Source organism: Saccopteryx bilineata, chromosome 12 (genome assembly GCF_036850765.1).
Source record: "Saccopteryx bilineata isolate mSacBil1 chromosome 12, mSacBil1_pri_phased_curated, whole genome shotgun sequence".
Taxonomy (NCBI): Eukaryota; Metazoa; Chordata; class Mammalia; order Chiroptera; family Emballonuridae; genus Saccopteryx; species Saccopteryx bilineata.
In genome coordinates, this window is record NC_089501.1 from 23,613,002 (window position 1) to 23,633,010 (window position 20,009).

Genomic DNA, 20,009 nt, shown 5'->3' on the forward strand with positions numbered 1-20,009 from the left:
TCTATTTTGAGCTGATCTTTGTATATGAAATAACGTAGTGGTTCAGTTTTAATATTTTGCATGTGGCTGTCAAGTTTTTCAGAACCGTTTATTGAGACCATTCTTTTCACATTACATATTCTGGACATTTTGTTGAAAATTAATTGACTATATAGGCATATCTTAGAGATATTACAGGTTAATTACAGACCACCACAATAAAGCAAATATTACAATAAAGCAAGTTGTAATCTTTTCTGGTGGATAGTCTAGCTGGCAATTTTGTAAGAAATGCAACATCTCTGAAGTACAATAAATCAAAGCACAATAAAAGGAGGTATGTCTTCATATGCTTAGGTTTATTCTGGGCTCTCTATTCAGTTATCGGTCTATCAATCTGTTTGTATGCCAATAGCACACTGTTTTGATTACTACAGTTTTGTTATACAGTTTAAAATCAAGAAGTGTGATGATTCAAGTTTTGCTTTATTTTATCATGATTATTTTAACTATTTGGTGTCTTGTGATTCCATATATTTTGTCTCTTGACTTCACTTATTAATTTTATTTCTTCATGTAAAAGAGTCACTTGTATGTATACCTTGAACTTATTATTTGATTTTGAATAATGGATCTTTGTTAACAAGGCTGTACTCTAAGTAATACTGATAATATTAAATTTTTTATATTTTTTATAAAAAACAATTATGGTTGAGAGGTAGCTACATAATACTGAGACTTCAGGGAAAATAATCGAGTAACATATTATAGAGAATTGGTATAACTGTTGCCTAGAACTATTGGAAGATACATAACAGTTATTTTGATAATGCCATCAACATTCATTTAAAGATGGTAAGTTTTAGATAGCTTTTAGCTCATATTTTAAAATATGTTCTTTTTTCATATACAGGCTTAACAGTAGCAAAAACTATATTGAAAAATAAAATTATAAGTTTTAATGATTTACACTGGAGTAGCTCAGAAGTTTTCTACTAGATGCTGAAAATAATTTCTCCAAGTGCTCAGAAAAAAGGAAATGTCTTGTTTTGCTATTTGGACTGGCAATTTTGTTGATACTGCAAGGTACTTTGAACTCAGTCATAGATACTTAAAATACTTAATATCTCTTTTCTAGGTGCCCAAAGATGTATTTTGCAAAAGAAAAATTTAGTTTATCTGGCGGTCTATGATTGAACACTGAAAAAATATCAAAACTTTACACAGTATAACCTGCCTTCAACATAGATGTTTGCATAACTCAGGCAATCCAGAAGATAATTAGGTTTCCACCAGAGATGTAATTAAGTTCTGGGAGAGACATAGGGTTAGATCATTGGTTACTAACTTCAAAAATACAAAGGTGCAGCCAAACCAGGTGGTGGTGCAGTGGATAGAGCATCAAACTAGGACACAGAGGACCCAGGTTCAAAACCCCAAAGTTGCCAGCTTGACCACAGGCTCATCTGGTTTGGGCAATGCTCACCAGCTTGAGCCCAAGGTCGCTGGCTTGGGCAAGGGGTCAATTGGTCTGCTGTAACCCTCTCTCCCAGTCAAGGCACATATGAGAAAGCAATCAATGAACGACTAAGGTGCTACAACAAAGAGTTGATGCTTCTCATCTCTCCCTTCCTGTCTGTCTGTCCCTATCTATTCCTCTCTCTGTCTCTATCACACACACATACACACAGACACATACACACACACACAAAATACAAAGGTGCCACAGAAGTAGTTGAAACCAGATAAGTTTTCATAAAATCTTAATTATAACATTTAATTGCCTTTAATATGTAATTAATTTGGTCAACATAATAGGATAAGGATAGCATAAAAATAGCTATTAAGGACTTGGTATTAAGAGTAGCAGTTTAAGGAGGTTTCGTCCAATGACCCGTACAAGTTCTAAATTCATGGCTTTATTCCAAATTGTAAAAAATTTACCTCCTGCAAAAATAGAAAGAAATGTATGTTTTCAGTTAATAAAAAGTATGAATACAATTTAGAAATCTAATATAATACAAAACAAATTACATTAAAATTTTTAATTTGGGTTATTTGGAATATATTAGTATTTCTGCCTCACATTTATATTTGTCAGAGAATATAAGAAAATGCATTGTATTGGATATTTTAACAGCATAAATAGAGCTCTATTTATCTTATTTGAGATGTAGCCTAGTTAAGAATTCTCAAACAATGCATTAAACACTATATTTTATGGAATAAATAAAAGATAATTACTAAATATTATTTTATTGCAATTAAAAGTTTTAAGACTCATAGCAATACCCTTCCTAACTCAGCTTATAATGTTTTTTTTATTAGAATAAATGTTTTCCTAGTAGGAAAGAGAGATAGTTGTTTAAGTGACACAAAATCTGAGTGATATTTGGCAACTCAGCCTTACTGAACTTTAGAACTGGTCTGTAAACAGATAAAATAGAACAACAGAGTCTACACAGTTCTAATTCTAAAATGCTGAAATTGAAATCTATAATATTTTTGATACTTTTCTATTTTCAAGGCAGAGAATATTGAATGGTAAAAAAAAAAAGAAACAAACAAAAAAAAAAACCCCACAAGGACTGAATGAAGTTAAACAGCTCAAAGTTTAAATGAGCTATTATGATTTTGGTTCATTTATTCTTCACAGATAAAATATTATAGCTCAGAATCATACCTGTGATCGTATTTATTTCTGAAATGAGTTTTACTAAAATCAAAAGTGCTTTTTCACGTATGTTGAAGTCAGTTGTGAGAATGTCACGATCCTGATCTATGAGTGGTCTATATGGGAAACCAACTAAGAATTTTGCTGAACTTTCAAAGTATGGGCGGTATAATGCTGCTTCAGCAAATTCGATGGAAAGTAGAAAGTCCAAGGTGAAGTCTCTTTCAGTTTTAGAAGAATAGAATGATCTAAAAGAGAGGCACAGTATTACCATCACGAGATCCAAAATATTTTATATAACATGTAAATAAAAGTTCAAATGTGTGTTTCTTCCTGATTTCTCAGAGATATTATGTAATTTACTGAATAACTTACTTACCAAACTGTTGGATTTCAGTATAACATAGTTAAGTCTCATAGTATCTTCTACATTGTGCCTGGCTGGAGAATCTCTTAAACAGCGACAGGCTAAAGTTTATATTATAATTTAAAAAATGTTAGCACACTAAGCAATATCTCTCTTACTTCCATGTCATTTAGTCTTTGTGTTTTCCCATTTTATTTCCTCCCTTATCTAATTCCCAACCTACTCATTTTTTTTAGTATCATTTGTTTTCCACAAGGGAGACCCAGGGAATGGGTAAAATGAGCCAATATAATAGTAGCAACTTCTAAGAATTGTGCAAGAAAATGTATGCTTGATTCTGATGTTCATTGTGTATATATGCTTAAATTTTTGCTTAATTCATAAAGAGTAAGAAATAAATTAGGACTTTGTCATGGTAATCAAATCACTGCCTTGAATAGGATAGGTTAAGATCTATCCTATTCAAGGATAGATCTTGAACAAACAAAAGATGAAAGTTTATTTTTATTTCATCTAATTAAAAAACTTAAATACAGTGAAAAGGTCAATTCTTTCTTGCTTAGAACAAGAATAAACACTGAATAAAATATTTAAAAATATTCAATGACATCAGAAAGTAGACTAATTTTGAAAAGTTGTGAGATTAAAATCTATATAATTTTCATTTGATAAAGGTATTATCAACTAAAAATGCTTATGTTGAAATTTATATTTAAAAAAGTAAAAAAATCATAGCGCTCTCTTTCTCTCTCTTTTTCTCTCTCTCTCTTTTCTCTATGTGAAAAAACAGCCAAAAGGCACCATTTGCAAGCCAGAAAGGGAGCCCTGACCAGAAAGTGTGACCATGCTAGAACCCTAATCTCAAACTTCCAATCTCCAGATATGTGAGAAGATAAATTTCTGTTGTTTAAGCCATCTCATTATGGAATTTTGTTATAGCAGCACAAGTTCTAACACAGAAGGGAAGTTATTTGCTAAGTATGATATATGTGGACATTATTCTACTTAGGGAAGTAGAGAGTTTTGAAAACTGTAGCTTTAATAAGATGAAAGGATAAGAATATTTTTTGGTAAAATTGTGGCACTAAGACAAAAGATATTGTAGTTAATAACTAACTAAATAGAAAAGGCTATCATGCATATCCCTGAATTTTATTTAGAACTATTAAAGACCACAGAGTGCTTTTAAAAGTGAGCAAGAAATGAACTAGCCTTCACAAAGACTTTGTCCATCTATGAAAAATTTTAATCCTTATTTGTAGTAAGGTGATGTAGTTCTAACCTGGTTGCCAGGAACAAAAAATAAATTCTTCCTGGAGTAAGATAATACCAATCACAAGAAAAATTATCTTACATGTCATCGAACTTCGATGTTCCAATATCAATGGATGCTTGATGGGCCTCCCACATGTAAAGGATTGCTGTGTCCTCATCTATGTTGTACTTAGGAATATCTCTTTTAACAGCAACAATCTCTCTGGACTGAAAATACTACCGAAAAAATAATATGATCCAAATAAATAGACAATTTCAAAATTAAAATAAATTTAATTACCAAGATTATGAATTCCTAAACTTAAAAACTATAAAATATTAATCTAGCTGGTTATATAAAAATAGATTTATTTTCAAGATAAAATTTAACACTTAAAGATGTTGAACTTATTTGTTTCACACAAATTTATGCTAATTTATTTGTACAGACAAACATATTTTGGTAGTTATGATATCAATTATATTGAAAACACTTTTTTATAAATGAAACTATACTATTTATGAATCATTCATTTAATATTATTTTATCACACTAGAGGAAAAATCTCAGAGGGGAAAAGACAGAACTATACTTACAGTTTTATGTGCATGTAAATATAAATTTAGTCTATTTTTAAATTCTAGATTCAATGGGAGATCTCAATGTATCCATTCATCTCACTCATACAAATATCGTCGCATTCCTTTACCTCATAAAGTCTTTTGGCTGCATCCATAGCTTGTGGGAAAGCTACACGGCATTCCGCAATCGAATAACAGAAATCATGTCTGTATTCTTCTTGAGGTACTAACTCTACTTCATATGGTAAATCCCACAAAAACTCAGATTCAATTGCAGTAAGGAAAAGTAGAACAATCACATAGAAGTTAATACCTGTAATGTAGCAGAAGAAAAGTATCAGGAATTACCAATTATTTACTCAAAACAGGATTATGTAAAATAACTATGGCTTAGTCTACACAATTTAACTGGTTTATGCCCCAAACTATTATGTTAAACTTGTTGGTTCTAAGAAATGCACAGGTCTTGGAGAGCTTAGTGTTAATCACAGTCATAAAGTTTTAGACACCAGGGTCATGCTCTGTGTACAGGTGCTTATATCTAAGTCAACGCAGTCCCAAATTAGTCATGTTCTGTATTACATAGTTTCTCTTCAAAAAGGAAATATATAGTAAGGCTTGCCTGAGGAAAATATTTACTTCAGATTGGATACATATGTAGATGATGCTCAAATATGTTCCTTATGAAAATTCTTTGCTTAAATTGAGGGAGTGGTTTTGAATGAACTATCTTGTTCCAACCTCTCAGCTCTTATAGGGATTCATGTTTCTGTTCTCTTCCAATCAACATCCAAAACAAACATTTCCTAGGTTTTCAATTTGTTTTCTTTTTTTTGGTTCTTGATGCCAACTCATTTTTACCAAGCATTCTCTATAGTACTTGTGTGTATTGTATTTTAGACTATTTATTGAGTTTTTGATTCCTGTGTTCATCTTGTCTACCAGGATTCTGGCAACCTCCAGTTGTGGTTACTCCCAAGCCTACTTCTCAGCCTGGTTTCAGTAGTCACAGGCATGAATCCATGCTTTCTGTTAAATACTTTTCCTGTGTTCCTTCTTGTCACCCAAGGAAGGAAACTTTGATATTTTGATTGCTAATCTAGCTGTCAAGGAGCAGCCAAGGTAACTAGTGGTATATAACATATGAAAGAAAATTCAAATAATAGACAGGAATTTCAAGAAATGTTCTTGGGTCCTGTAGATGACAAGTTGTTTTCTCATTTTTGAAACAAAACTAAGTGATCTCATTTTACTGTTTCCTTTTTAAACCTAAATTTTCAGTAATAATGGATGATTGTTAAAATAAATTTTGCTTTGGGCTGTTTATACTGAGCTGTAAGAATTTTGTTCCTTACCAAGTATGACCTTTATGGTTCAACTGTATTTTTTAATTAATTTATTAAAATTTAATTTTTTTTTCAATTATACTTAACCTTTAACATTACATTAGTTTTTGGTATACAATATAGTGGTTAGATTTTTATATAACTTATAAAGTGATCCATGTGATAGGTCTTGCACCCACCTCACACCATATATTTTTATTACAATATTACTGAGTATATTTCTTATACTCTACATTCCCCATGACTATTTTTTAACTGCCAATCTGTACTTCTTAATTTTTTCACATTTTTCTTCCAAACTCCTGTGCCTCTTCCCATCTGGCAACCTTCAGTTTATTCTCTGTATTTATGAGTTTGTATTGTTTTGTTTGTTTATATTATTATTATTTTAAATTTCACATATAATTAAATTCTATGCACTGGCCAGATAGTTCCGTTGGTTAGAACATCATCCTGATAAGCAAAGGTTGTTGGTTCAAAATCTGGTCAAGGTATGTACAAAAAAGATCAATATTTCTATATGTGTATGTCTCTCTTACTGTCTCTAAAATCAAATAATAATTTTTAAAAATCATATGATATTTGCATATTGTTGTCTGATTTATTTCACTTAGCATAATACTCTCTTGTTTCACCCATGTTGTCACAAATGTTAAGATTTTATCTTTTTTATGACTAATATTCCGTTTTGTTTATGTACCACGTCACTATCCATTTGTGTTTTGAATGGAGCACTTAATCCATTTACATTTAAAGTAATTATTACTAGGTATTCAGTTATTGCTACTTTATTGATTGTTATCTGATTGTTTTTGTGTTTCTCTGTTCCTTTCTTATTCTATTGCTCTCTTCTCTTTTTGTTGATGACTTACTGTACTGTTGTCTTTGGATTCCTTTTTCTTTATTTTTTATTTTTTGGATCTCATATATTTTTGAGTTTAAGTGCCATATGCTTCATATATGCCAAGGTATATTGATAGTAGTTTGTTTTATGTTGATAGTTGCTTAAGTTCACACACATTCTAAAATCATTAGCATTTTTACTCATCTCCTTTCACTTTTATATTTTTTTCATTGTTTTTAAATTTTTTGTGTGAGTTTTTGTGTATCCTTTAATTTACTGTTTTAATTACATGTTATCTTTTTACTTTTGCTTTTAACCATTCTTCTAGCTTTAGTATTGGTTGATTCACTGTTTTTATTATGTGCTTCTATTGTCAGTGTGAATTTTTTTCTTTGTAATATTTTCTTATTTACCTGTTTGATTTTTTTCTTCTTTTTGAAGAATTCCTTTTAGCATTTCTCGTAATACTGATTGGATGATGATGAAGTCCTTCAGGTTTTTGTTGTCTGCAATGACTTCATTTTTAAAATGCACATTTGCAAGATTTATTTTTTCAAAATTTTATCCCTAGTTAATTTATATTTCTTTACAAACCATTGAGTGACAGCAGATATATTAGATGTAGCCTATAGTAAAATTAATTTTTAAGGCCTAAAATAATCTTCCAATGGGAAATAAAATTTATTATCAAATTTTTTCAGAGCAGGCACTAGGAAATCAAACTGGAACAACATTAAGAAAGTGGATTTTCAAGAGAGAAAGGTAGTGTTAAGAATTTATTACTAATTTTTTTAAAAAAAGCACATCATCTCTCAGTTTCTGTTTGATTATCTGTGTAGTGAGCATATTAATATCATGGTAAATATGAATTAAAAATGTCTCTAAAAGGATTAATTAAGGTGCTAGAATATAGTAAGTGTAGAATAAATAGTAACTAGTTGAAGGGGGTGGGGGCATGTGGAATAGACAATAGATTGTCTGGAACACTGAGTACATTTAAGGATCATCTTCCTTAGTATTTATCTAAAATTAATATTTTCGTACATAATTTGGAAATTGTCTTAGTAAGAGTTACCCTTTTATTTTTTAAATAAATTGATTAGCCACTCCCACAGAAAGTTGTGTATCTTTACCAAAAACCCCCAGGATTTACCCCAACTTATACATTATAAAAGCAGAGTGAATGGGCCTCATGGCCACAGCTCAGTAAAGAAGCAAAGGGCAAATATAACACTTACCTCCCCAGCCACTGTTAAGAGATATACATCCAGGGGCTAGAGCATCATAAGCACAGACTGTACTATTGGGAGGCTCTGAAAATCTATCTGCAGAGTAAACAGGAGATGTACAATAAATCTCTGAGGAGAAAGTTTAAAGTACTAATAAAAAGTCATGAAAAACAAGGGGCAAGACACATATACTTCTCTACAAAAAAAAAAAAATAGAAAGAGGGTTATTCCTGCAACTAATAAGGCTCGTTCATATAATTGTATTCACTTTGAGAGCTGAGACAACAGACTGTGCGAACCACTTCTTGTCTAAGCTAGACCAGCAGAGTATCTCAATTCTTCTGGGCACTTGTTTGTTCCAAAATAACAAGAGCTGCTTGCAAAAATTGAAGTGTAAAGCAAATCTTTTTCTAATCCAAAGCATCACTTTCTAATCTTTGTTTCATTTGATACATAGCCTGAAATCTTGAGGGTCTGTCTAGACACTTTCAAAGACTATTTAGGAAAGAATTTCACAAAAATGGGAAGTTGGTTCAGTTAAGACACCTTGGCAATAAGAAAAAAAATGATTTAAGGACTAGAAACAATAAATCCAAGTAGAGAAACTCATCCAAACAGGAAGAAGAAAAGTGCTTTCTAGAAACCCACAGTTCTAGACTGAAGTGTCAGATCTGTACTCTATGTCCCCATCTTATTGTTTGAGCAAAAGAAGAGAATGGCTCTAGTTACTAGACCCATTCTTCCCTGTTTTTAATCCTTTATTCTACTCCAATCTAACAATGACTAGAATGGAGATTGTGTGTTGACAGCCATATATAGATACTACCTTTTTCCATTAACAATTTATGAAACAAATATTAGGCTTTTATGGGAAACTATGTTTGTTACTTTAGTTTGTATGAAACTTCACCTTGGGTTTTTTAGTTGAAGATGGATTTTGTCATATTTCTTACAACAATCTCCCTTCATGAAATAAAGGTATTTATATCAATAGTACCATGTTGTGAATGTTCAGGGTTTCATGAAGAGGAGCTGCAAAGGAATGAGGCAGCAACAACAATACTGCAAGTGGAGGGTCCCAATCTCCCCAGGATTGAGGTGCCTTGGAAAGGTCAGTTATCCAAATTATTAAGCAGAAATATGTCATCTTGCATAAGAAACTAACAAGCAGCATACAGTGTAGAATTTTATTGCTTAGCTTTGCAAAACTGATTAGATTTCTCTGCCCTTTCTGAGACATAACACCACACATTCTGCTGTCTGATTCCTGAGCTGCTAAAAGCTCTGGTTGGGCTAAACACCCATGTTCTTGGGTCTTCCATGGATGTGACTGCTTTCAGTCATGAGTGCTTGGCCTTGGCCTTCACTTCCTCAGGATGGGAACAGAAAGTCACTCGGTGCTTTGGCTTTCCTCCAACAGTACCACAGTTCTCTGACAAGACTGTCAGGCTTTCAGATGATGATACTATCTCAAAAACTGAAGATTTTGACTCTAGAGTGAGACATTTCTTCTCCAAGCAGTATGCTTTTCCACTTCACACAAATTTATTTTAAAAAGAGTAATTTTTACCAAAAGTCTATAAAATGTAAAGAAAATTATGCCCAATAATTTTACTAATCAAAATTAGTTGATTAGTCTATAAGAAGTTCTCACTATTGGAAGATAAATGAATATATTGACTATACTCTCCACAAGCATTCATTTAAACATATTAGTTATAATGACACTCTCAGTAATGAAGAAAGAAAAATAAAGCAACCTTCTTTGGAAATAATTAAAAGTACATACCTGTTTTATATAATGTTCCATAGAATAAGGCAAGTGCCCAGAATACATTACTTGAATTATTTTGTCCAAACCAAGCAAAATACTTGTTTGATTTTGTTATAATGATCTTATACATTAGCAATCGATCCATATATTTCCAGGGATCAATGATTATTTTGTTATTCTGTACTGGAAATTCTGCTATGTCTCCATTAATCTGGTCCCAGAAAGGGGGATAGCTGTGATCTTCATCTGTGGCTGACCCTGGATTTTGGGCCAGTCCCACAGAAAAGAAGCTGAGGAGTAGAACAGTGAGGATCATCAAAGAAGACCCCATCTTTTCACTGCCCACTGTGTTTAAGCCTCTCAAGCTATGACAAGTTATAGAGCCCATTCGAATCAGATGATATTTTTCTGCCAATCAGAATGCTAAATCTGAGTAGATGATACTCTGTCCAATCAGAATCTGCATAGCTACTGATATGTATTGATAATAAACGGGCATCTGCTAATACACCTTTGGTTACTCGAATGATTAATCGCTATTGTGAATGACTTCAAGTAAATACCTTCCAAAAATAGTTTTTTGATATAGTCAAATTGTATTTTGCAGCTTCAATTTCCAAGAGGCTGCCAAATCTTCTAAAGTAAATGGCAATATATCATGATTTCTTATGGCTGAGTAGTATTCTATTGAATATAAATGCCTCATCTTCTTTATTCAGTTCTCTATTGAAGGACACTTTAGTTGTTTCTATGTCTTGGCCACTGTGAACCATGCTGCGATGCTTTTAAAATTTGTCCTGACCAATGACAATAAATTTTTAAAAGTATACTTGCAATAAAAATATACTTTAAAAGTATATTTTGCAAAGTATACTTGCAAAAATATGCCTAATATAAAATTTGCTGGAATGATCATACTATAGAAACTGCTGCTCATGAGCAATATCAGCACACAAAAAAGAATGATATAACACAGGCAATGACAACTGTTATTTCCCTAGTCTACATATGAACAAAGATCTGAGGTCTTTCTCAGCCAAGGTAACCAGAAAGAAATACGCTGTATTACGGATTTACTGATTTTAATCTGACAAGTCTTAAAACAGAGCTAAATAAGACAAAGCCAACAAAGTAAGCTTATAAAAAATTTGTGAAATGTTAAATATAGTTTATTCTCTTATCACTATGATTCAATATGACCAGTTTAGTAATAGAGCTATGTATTCTGTAACAAATTGATAGTATAAAATCAATCTTGTACTTTTGCTTCTGGCCAAGGTCTCTGTACAGTGAAAAGGCTTCTTCCTCTCTAGCTAACACACATTAAGGGTTAACATTTGAGCAAGACAAATCAGCATGAGTGAAAGCTAAACCTTGGCCCACACCCCTTTGTCTCACTTCCAACACAGGGAAGTTGGCAGTTCTGATTGTCATTCAAGGATATGAGGACAAAGTGAGTGTGGGAATCTGTGACAACTTGTTACACAAAACAAAAATCTCTAATTTATAAGTTACTTGTTCGCTTCAGTATCTGTAGTAATCAATGTAATGTACCGCAGCCTTCAGGTATGCCAGTTCTGGAAGATGTGCTGACCCTCCATCTGTTATCTGATTCCTTTGTTCTATTTTTGTTTATTTTTCCTCCTTATCCTTCCTTATAAAAACCCCTTTCTGCACCAAAAGGTAAGGTGACTTTCTGAGGACTGGAGGCCCCTCTTCTTCTCAGGTGGTAAGCACTTGAAAGAACCTTCTTCCTTGTCATCGGCACGTATGTTGTGTAATTGGTGCAAGACAGCTGAACCTGTGGCTCATTTTTCCAGTTTCAGTTTTGGTGAGCCAGCCAGGAGCAAGAGGAGCACCCCTGGTAAGTCCCTGAACTTCAGAGGGGGTTCCCCAACATTCCAGTGGCAAGCTAACCTTGTAAGAGACCTTGGGGTTCCTTAACAGCTACTGACTGATTTTCCTCTGTGACTTTCTTTTTGTCTTTCTTGGTGCTGGTCACCTGCTATGCCCGGCTGGGAGAAGGAAAGGATCTTTGAAGGCTAGCTGACAAGCTCTGCTGAAGAGCACTTATTTGAATGTTTGTCAAGTGCTCATTTGGAGGAAAACTAATGAGCTCCAAAGGACAAACCCACCGGAGGACACACCAAAAGCCCTCTGCTCCCGTCATTCACATCGGCCCATTGTTGGACTGTGGAATATGCAGTGCCCTGTTGAATTGAAGATGGTAAGGTGCAGCTTAGAGATGACAAGAGCCATTTGGACTGGACTGAATTTGAAGAGCTCATGTTTGTCTCTCTGTTCAGTACCTCCACAAAAGGAGTTGTTTTTTGTCTGTCCATCAGAACAGTACCTCCACAGGAAGAATCGGTTGTTCGTCACTACTCAGCGTACTCTGGGCTTGGTGTGGTTTGGTCTAGTTGTAGATACTCTGTAAAGTATACCATTCTGACTGTATAAACTCTATAGAATATTCTCATTCATGTATTTAGATACTCTAAACATACTTGCTGTGAAATTGAAATATTTGAGGAGTGTTCATTTAAATTTAAATGGAATTGAATTTTGGATCCTAAAATTGTTACTTCGTTTATATATTCTGTAAAGTGCTGCCATGCTAATGGCTGTGTTCTGTGTTTGTTCTCGTCCATGCTGGAGGCCGTTTAACAACTCTAATAATTAGGCCTGATAAAGTTTTATTTACGTGTCATGCTCATGTTCTGATACTGTATATGTCTTGTTTGTATTTGAAATTATACTCAGGTCTGTGAAATAAGGGAAGTCAGTCTTAGGTTGAAAGCTCTTGTTTGTCTAGCTGTCTGCCTGTCTGAAATTCTTGCTATTCTATGCACACTGTGAATCCTCACTCTGCCATTTGGGCTTTGTGCCCTCTGGACCTTCTAAAGGTTATGTGCAGTACCAGTGGTGGGAGATAGGATTCTAAGACAGTGTCTCACTCAGTCTCTCCTTCTGGAGGATTTGGTTTGTAAATACTTGTTGGTTTGAACATTGTCTTTGTTTTATATAAAACCAGTAACCACAGCCACCATCACAGCCACCTGGTCTGTGCAGGTTCGCATTTGATTCGGACAGACAGTAATAAAATAAAGAGCTAAGAACTGGTGGGCCATTACCTTTTATCCTAGTTCTCACCTGGCAGGCGAGAAATACACACAGTGAGAAAACACTTCCCTTTCCATTCAGAGCTCCCAAACCCACTGACTCATCCAAGTATTCATAGACTCAAAGGTATATACCTCACCAGCCTTATTCACCTGTGTTCCCCATCTCCTTCTCTCTGCACAAACTGCACAAACTGGCTTTCCCTCAGCACTCCACCATCTTGGCTGCTTCCCCTCTCCAATCCTAATTTAAGGAACTGAAAAAGAAAGACCCGGGTCTTTTTTGTTTTATAATGTAGAAAATTAAAGCTTTTAAGCCAATATACAAATAAGGAAGTCTCTGATACAAAGTCACTTATCTGAGGCATAAATGAGATTCCACATAAGAGTGCACCAACTCACATCATACAACAGTCAAGGGTGTGAGGAAAAGCTTAGTTTTGAAAAGATCTTAGTATTAAAGGGCAGGAAAGGCTTAGTCTTAAAACATAAGCGTTATGGCCCTGGCCGGTTGGCTCAGTGGTAGAGCGTCGGTCTGGCGTGCGGGGGATCTGGGTTCGATTTCCAGCCAGGGCACATAGGAGAGGCACCCATTTGCTTCTCTACCCCCCCTCCTTCCTCTCTGTCTCTCTCTTCCTCTCCCGCAGCCAAGGCTCCATTGGAGCGAAGATGGCCCGGGCACTGGGGATGGCTCCTTGGCCTCTGCCCCAGGCACTGGAGTGGCTCTGGTCTCGGCAGAGCGACGCCCCGGAGGGGCAGAGCGTCGCCCCCTGGTGGGCAGAGTATGCCCTAGGTGGGCATGCCTGGTGGATCCCGGTTGGGCGCATGCGGGAGTCTGTCTGACTGTGTCTCCTCGTTTCCAGCTTCAGAAAAATACAAAAAAAAAAAAACGAAAAAAAAAACCCTAAGCATTAGGCCATAATGACTTCGCTGCTTACAGCCTGTCTCTCACACGCAATGCAAACTATAAGCGAGCAAACATATATATCATAATATATCATATTTACAAACTTGTTTGACCGACAGTTTTAGATTTTGGTTCATGACTTCTTCAGAACTCTGCATTCCCTCTGCTCTCACTCTGCAACCATGGCTTCTCTCTCCTGCAAAACTGGCTTCTCTCTCTTTCTTTGTCAACATGGCTTCTCTCTGCCTCTGCACAAACTGGCACTAAACCTCTGCTCTTTTCAAATCTGTCTGGCACTAAAACCTCTGCTCCAGCAAACATTAACAAAACAATGGCCCTTCCCAAGCAGGAAGTTAATTTGCAAATTCACAGATCCACATATACCTGGCATTGCCCAGCGCCCAATGCAAACATAAAAATCCTTTTTTACAAACTTATTTGACCAACATTTCAGCCTTGTGCAAGGAATGAGGTACACGGCCATGGCCAGCTAGCTCAGCAGTAGAGCATCGGCCCAGCATGTGGAAGTCCTGGGTTCTATTCCCAGCCAAGGCACACAGGAGAAGCGCCCATCTGTTTCTCCATCCTTCACCCTCTACATTCTCTCTATCTCTCTTTTCCCCTCCCACAGCCAAGGCTCCATTGGAGCAAAGTAGTCCCAAGCATTGAGGATGGCTCCATGGCCTCCACTTCAGGAGCTAGAATGACTCAAATTGCAACAGAGCAATGCCCCAGATGGGTGGAGCATCGCCCCCTAGTGGGCATGCCAGGTGGATCCTGTTTGGGTGCATGCGGGAGTCTGTTTGTCTACCTCCCCACTTCTCACTTCAGAAAAATACACACACAAAAAAGGAATGAAGTACAATATACAAACAAATTACAGTAACAGTACAAGTCATACATTTTCAACAAGTACAAAGGTGCCCTTCACAATGTCTCTCTGAGCACTTTGCCCAAAGCACAAAAGGTCCTTGGACCTTCTCTCCAACTGGATAAAGTTTTCCGGTGCAGGAGTCCTCCACCAGAACTGCCCCCTGCCATCAGGGTCTTTCATATTATACAAAAGTCACATGTCCATCAAACAAGGGAGCTGGTATCACCTCTGGTTGCAGTCCAAGAATCAGTCCATGTGCAGGAGGCCTCAGGCCTCCCCCCTCTTCCCTGCCATCTTGGCAGCTTTGAAGAAACTGCCCCTGAGGAGCCACTGAGCCACTTCACCCTCAGGTATTGTAAGGTACCAAAAACTACAGAATTAATATTAATATTTTAAGAGGCTTGGAGAACATTTTATTAATTTAGGTTAAGGTTTGCAGAGAAATTGTGAGAATAGTCTCTGTACTGTGTGATTGGAATAACCAGGATAGCCCTTGACATTGTGTTGTAAATGCAAAGGGGAGGAAAACATAGATCCCCCAGACATTCCACCACACCTGTGGGGAAAGGGGTGAATGGCTAGCCAGGTGCAGGAAGAGAAAAGCCAAAATAAACCTTTTCTTATAGCTATGAGCCATTTGCGGGCATTTGTCCTCACAGAAAATACCTCTCCTATGTAAATACGTGTCATTAACACGTGTGACTCTGGACAGAGATAGCAGATGAACACTAGATAATATAGAAATGCCTTTTAATATGTTAAGAGACATCTTCCTACCATTGTGTTGACTTGTAAATTTTGTTTTCTCCAAAATAATGTATGGCTTGCAAATTGAACGTGGTCCTATCATGTTAAAGGACATATAACTATAACCAATAGTGGTAAGGAGCTCCTAATTACAATTTTTGCTTCTGTACTTCCCACTTACAAAACTATAAAAACTAAGTAGAACAAAGGGCCAGCGCGCTCTCCCTCAGACCACTGTTGGAGGAGCCGCTGCTTGGCCAAGCTAGACAATAAAGCTTTGGTGTGTAATCGATGGACTTTGTTCATGTCTTCAATGTTTCGGGTCCCTCCGGATTAGGCTTAACATTTTGGGGGCTTGTCTGGGATCGAGGGACCTCCGTCTGTCTGCACACCGGAGCTTTCTTGTCCAACCCCGGGTAAGTAGAACAAGGTCACAACTGTTTGCTACGCGAGCCTTGGCAGATGGGCCAGGAAGGGGCCAGTCTCCCCTCAGACGCGAGGTTGGGAGATTTGGGAGGGCAGCCCACTTTTAGGGAACCCCGTTTGAATTTAGATATTTCGAGCTCTAGGGAAGGTGGCGCCTGTTTGTTTATCTGTTTTTTCTGTTTCTCTGTTTTTTTTGCTGTTTGTCTATCTGTTTTTGTCACTGCATTCATCAAAGCTTTTAGAGAGTGAAGCTTTTAAGTACAGTGTGGGGGGAGAGAAGGGAAGGCGTGGGCATGTGTGCACCGAGGGGGCTGCCCATGTGTGGTGGTTTGGGGGATGGTTTTGGGGATTCCCCGTGTGTTTTCTCGGTGTACCCGCCTGTTGCCCCGAGGTGCTTCCCACACCTACTTGGTTTCCTCCGCGTTCGCTCATTGTGGGCCCTATGATCGATCGTCGCGATGCTCCACAGCTCCCCCTCCTACCCTCCCTGCCACGGGCACCCGGCTAGCTCCGAGGCACATGCCGTCTCTCACCGCACAGTTCGGTGGCTGCCTCTTTGGCGTCCCCGGGCTGGCTGTGTGGGGTGCTCCTTGGGCCGGTGTCATCGTGAGGGAAGTGCCTTTTCTTTTTTTTTTTGTATTTTTCTGAAGCTGGAAATGGGGAGACAGTCAGACAGACTCCCACATGTGCCTGACCGGGATCCACCCGGCACGCCCACCAGGGGCGATGCTCTGCCCACCAGGGGGCGATGTTCTGACCCTCTGGGGCGTTGCTCTGTCGCTATCAGAGCCACTCTAGCACCTGGGGCAGAGGCCAAAGAGCCATCCCCAGTGCCCAGGCCATCTTTTGCTCCAATGGAGCCTCGGCTGCAGGAGGGGAAGAGAGAGACAGAGAGGTAGGAGAAGGGGAAGGGTGGAGAAGCAGATGGGCACCTCTCCTGTGTGCCCTGGCCGGGAATCGAACCGGGGACTTTCGCACACCAGGCCGACACTCTACCACTGAGCCAACCGGCCAGGGCCGGGAAGTATCTTTTGGCACATGAGCGGGGAAGTTGTGAGTGGCAGCGCTGGCAAGGTTTGGAGGCCCCGCCCCAGTGAGGTTGGACGGTGTTTGGCTGGGGGAAAAAAGAGAGGCCCAGTCAGCATCCTGGGGGCCACAGGACCACAGCTGTACCTGGAGGGGGGCCCGCGGGGGTGCATTCCGGGAAACACCAGTGCGCGGTGGCAGAAGCAAAAGCAGTAGCTTCCCAGGTCAGCGGAGGTTGAAACGAATTTCGGCTGCTGGTTGTTGCAGTTCTTAGAATTTATGAATAGTTGGAAGACTGAGATGCTTTTTAAAGTTGTGTTATTATCTGATTTTCTTTAGTAAGTAGTAATACTTAACAGTTTGGGAAAAATACAGATTATTCCAGTTATTCTCTTTCTCTAAACTCATTTTATTTCTTTTCTGTTTGTTAGGCAGATAAAATATTATGCTCACTTTGTTTAAGATGGCGCTACCCACCTGGAAGCCATTGCCCAGGTGATATTAATATGTGTGTCTCTGTGGGCTGTGGGCAGGCAGTATCCTTGTAGCCTGGGGCTTGGTTTTGGGATTAGGCCTTTCCCACCCTTTTTGATGTGGGGTGGTACAATCCAATTATGCCGCAGATAAGTGACTTTGTATTAGAGACTTCCCTATTTTGTATATTGGATTAAAGGTTTTGACTTCTACACTATAAAATGGGGGCAGAACGGAAGCTTGCTCTCTTGGATCCTGAGATTATATTAGAGGAGAGAGAAGGAAGGAGATGGGCAACAGAGGTGAACAAGTCTGGTGAGCTAGAAACCTTTGATTCTAGGAAACTTGGATAAATCAGTAGCTTTGTGAGCACTGAATGTGAGTGGGTTTTGGAGCCCAGTGTGTGTTTTTGCTTGCCCACTGGGTGCAAGCTAGAATTAAAGATGATTTCATCCCTACAAATTTTTAATTTTAATTAGAGTAAATATAGCATGCTCATTTAAATTTAAATAGAATAGAATGTGAATCCTGAATACTTGCTAATTTTGGCTAAACTGCTTCAAACTTCAGGCTGCTACTGCAAGTTGCAAAACTTGAAACAGAGTAAATTTACCTAACAAAGGTGGAGATTTTCATTAATAATATAGAAAAATAATAAAAGCCACACTAGAGTTTTCTAGGCTTATTGTACACTTTAATTTACCTGTTAATAAATAGAATAGAAATGTTTTAATAAGTTTGGAAATGTTACTTGAAAATGTGTTTACTATGTTTTGTTACGTTAATATAAAGACAAGTATTTCTTACAATTTTGAAGTAAAAGTAGTATAAAGTATACTCAACAAATACATAAAAGTCTGTGTGGTGACAAGGGGGAAAGAAGAGCCACCCCAAGCAATGCTCTGATTCCATTGGTAAATATAGGAGAGAGGTAAGATTCTGTTAAAATCTAAACTTGTTTCAGGAGTTAAGCTGTCTGACATGACAATTATTTCTGCAGGAAAAATGGATGTTGTATATACCTTTTAAAACTTCTTGCCTATGTTTGTACAAAATTGTCTTCATCCTTGTGGTACTTAGTCATCTGAGCTGACTTCACAGCCCCCATGCCTCTGCTCTGTTTTTCTTTTGTAGCATAAGGCTTTTGCTTTTGCCTTAAGGTTTCCCTGGTATAGCAGGTCTTTTCATTTTGTATAGATTTTCAGCATGAATCAAACATTGGCTTTCTATGTTAATGTGTGAAGAAAAAATAAATAAATAAAAATAAATATGAAGAAAGTCCAATTCTCACAAATATTAATTAGTTAAATTTACAAAAAAAACCTCTCATTCTTGAAAAGGTGCAAATGTAAAATTTAGAAAAATAACTAGAACCATGAGAAGAATGTTTACCAACAGGTTTGCTAATTATTTTGGAATTGGGACTTTTTTTTTTAATAGTAATCAGAATAATGTGGTACTAGGAAAGTTCTGGGAAATGTCAGTTTTACTTTAAAATGAGAATCTGCTGTTTCTATTTTATTGTTTTCAATAAAACTTTGTGTTTTAGATTTTTAAAAAAATTTTTCTCTTAAATACTAATGTACAGGTTTATTCAGCAACTGAGAGACTCTGAAATCCTACAAGAGATGCCAAAACTTCTTTTCTCTTCCTGCAAACTTCTAGCCTCTTTTATTTGATCCAGCTGATAATGCTGTTTTGTCTTTTTCCAATCAGCTCTAGGTATATAGAAAAAGTTTATATATAGACCGATAGGGACCCTCAAACCCTGCAACGAGACCTTCTGAGCATTTCATTTAAGGTCTATAATGACCAAGAGAGGAACAGAAAAGGCAGACAGAGCCAAAAAGAGATCAGGCAAAATACCAGCCCTTGGCATATGCCCATAAAGGCTCCAACGCCCTCAAGATACTTCATAGGACTCCATCAGGGTCCTACTTCAAGAGTGGAAAGGAAGGTCATTGAGCTAAAGCCTACCAGGCTTCTTGGCCCCCACCAGGGACATGCCTTTACTATGGGAAAGAGGGACACTGAAAGGTAAACTGCTCCCTCACTCCTCCAAGGGAGAGTTCAGTCTCTTCTAGCCCTGCTCTGGCTACCTGTGACCTGACCTTGCCAGCTTACTGAGGCTTGCCACTGAAGACTAAAGGTGCCCAGGGCCATCGGCCCCATCTCACGTCGCTGTGGATGAGCCTAGGGTATTTCTTTCAAGTAGCAGGTAAACTGATCTCCTTTCTTATGGATACAAGGGCCACTTATTATGTCTTGCCTGAATATTCAGTTTTTTATTCATCCCTGAAGATCTCTGTTGTGGGTGTTGATAGTCTTATTTTCTGCTACTTTGTTTAATATTTAGTGTTTCCGGCCCTGGCCGGTTGGCTCAG

At 37.3% G+C, this 20,009-nt stretch overlaps 1 protein-coding gene across 1 annotated transcript; it reads right to left on the minus strand.

Moving 5' to 3' along the window:
* Positions 1 to 1,822: 1,822 nt before the first annotated feature.
* LOC136316048 (protein LEG1 homolog) lies at positions 1,823 to 16,557 on the minus strand. The gene is made up of 7 exons (XM_066247796.1): positions 16,500 to 16,557; positions 8,285 to 8,371; positions 7,460 to 7,561; positions 4,985 to 5,169; positions 4,375 to 4,511; positions 2,663 to 2,901; positions 1,823 to 1,926 (listed from the first exon to the last, which is right to left on the minus strand). Exons 1-7 carry the CDS (start codon positions 16,555 to 16,557, stop codon positions 1,823 to 1,825), a joined length of 912 nt encoding a protein of 303 aa, XP_066103893.1.
* Positions 16,558 to 20,009: the final 3,452 nt, after the last annotated feature.

What these genes read in the sequence shown, in the direction of transcription:
- LOC136316048 (XM_066247796.1), bottom strand. Translation starts at nt 16,557, where the DNA reads ATGAGCGAACGCGGAGGAAACCAAGTAGGTGTGGGAAGCACCTCGGGG. An exon ending in AGAAGAAAAAAATCAAACAG is followed by an intron (nt 5,170 to 7,459) that starts GTAAATAAGAAA and finishes GCTACATTACAG; the next exon opens with GTATTAACTTCTATGTGATT. An exon ending in AGAAATAAATACGATCACAG is followed by an intron (nt 1,927 to 2,662) that starts GTATGATTCTGA and finishes CTATTTTTGCAG; the next exon opens with GAGGTAAATTTTTTACAATT.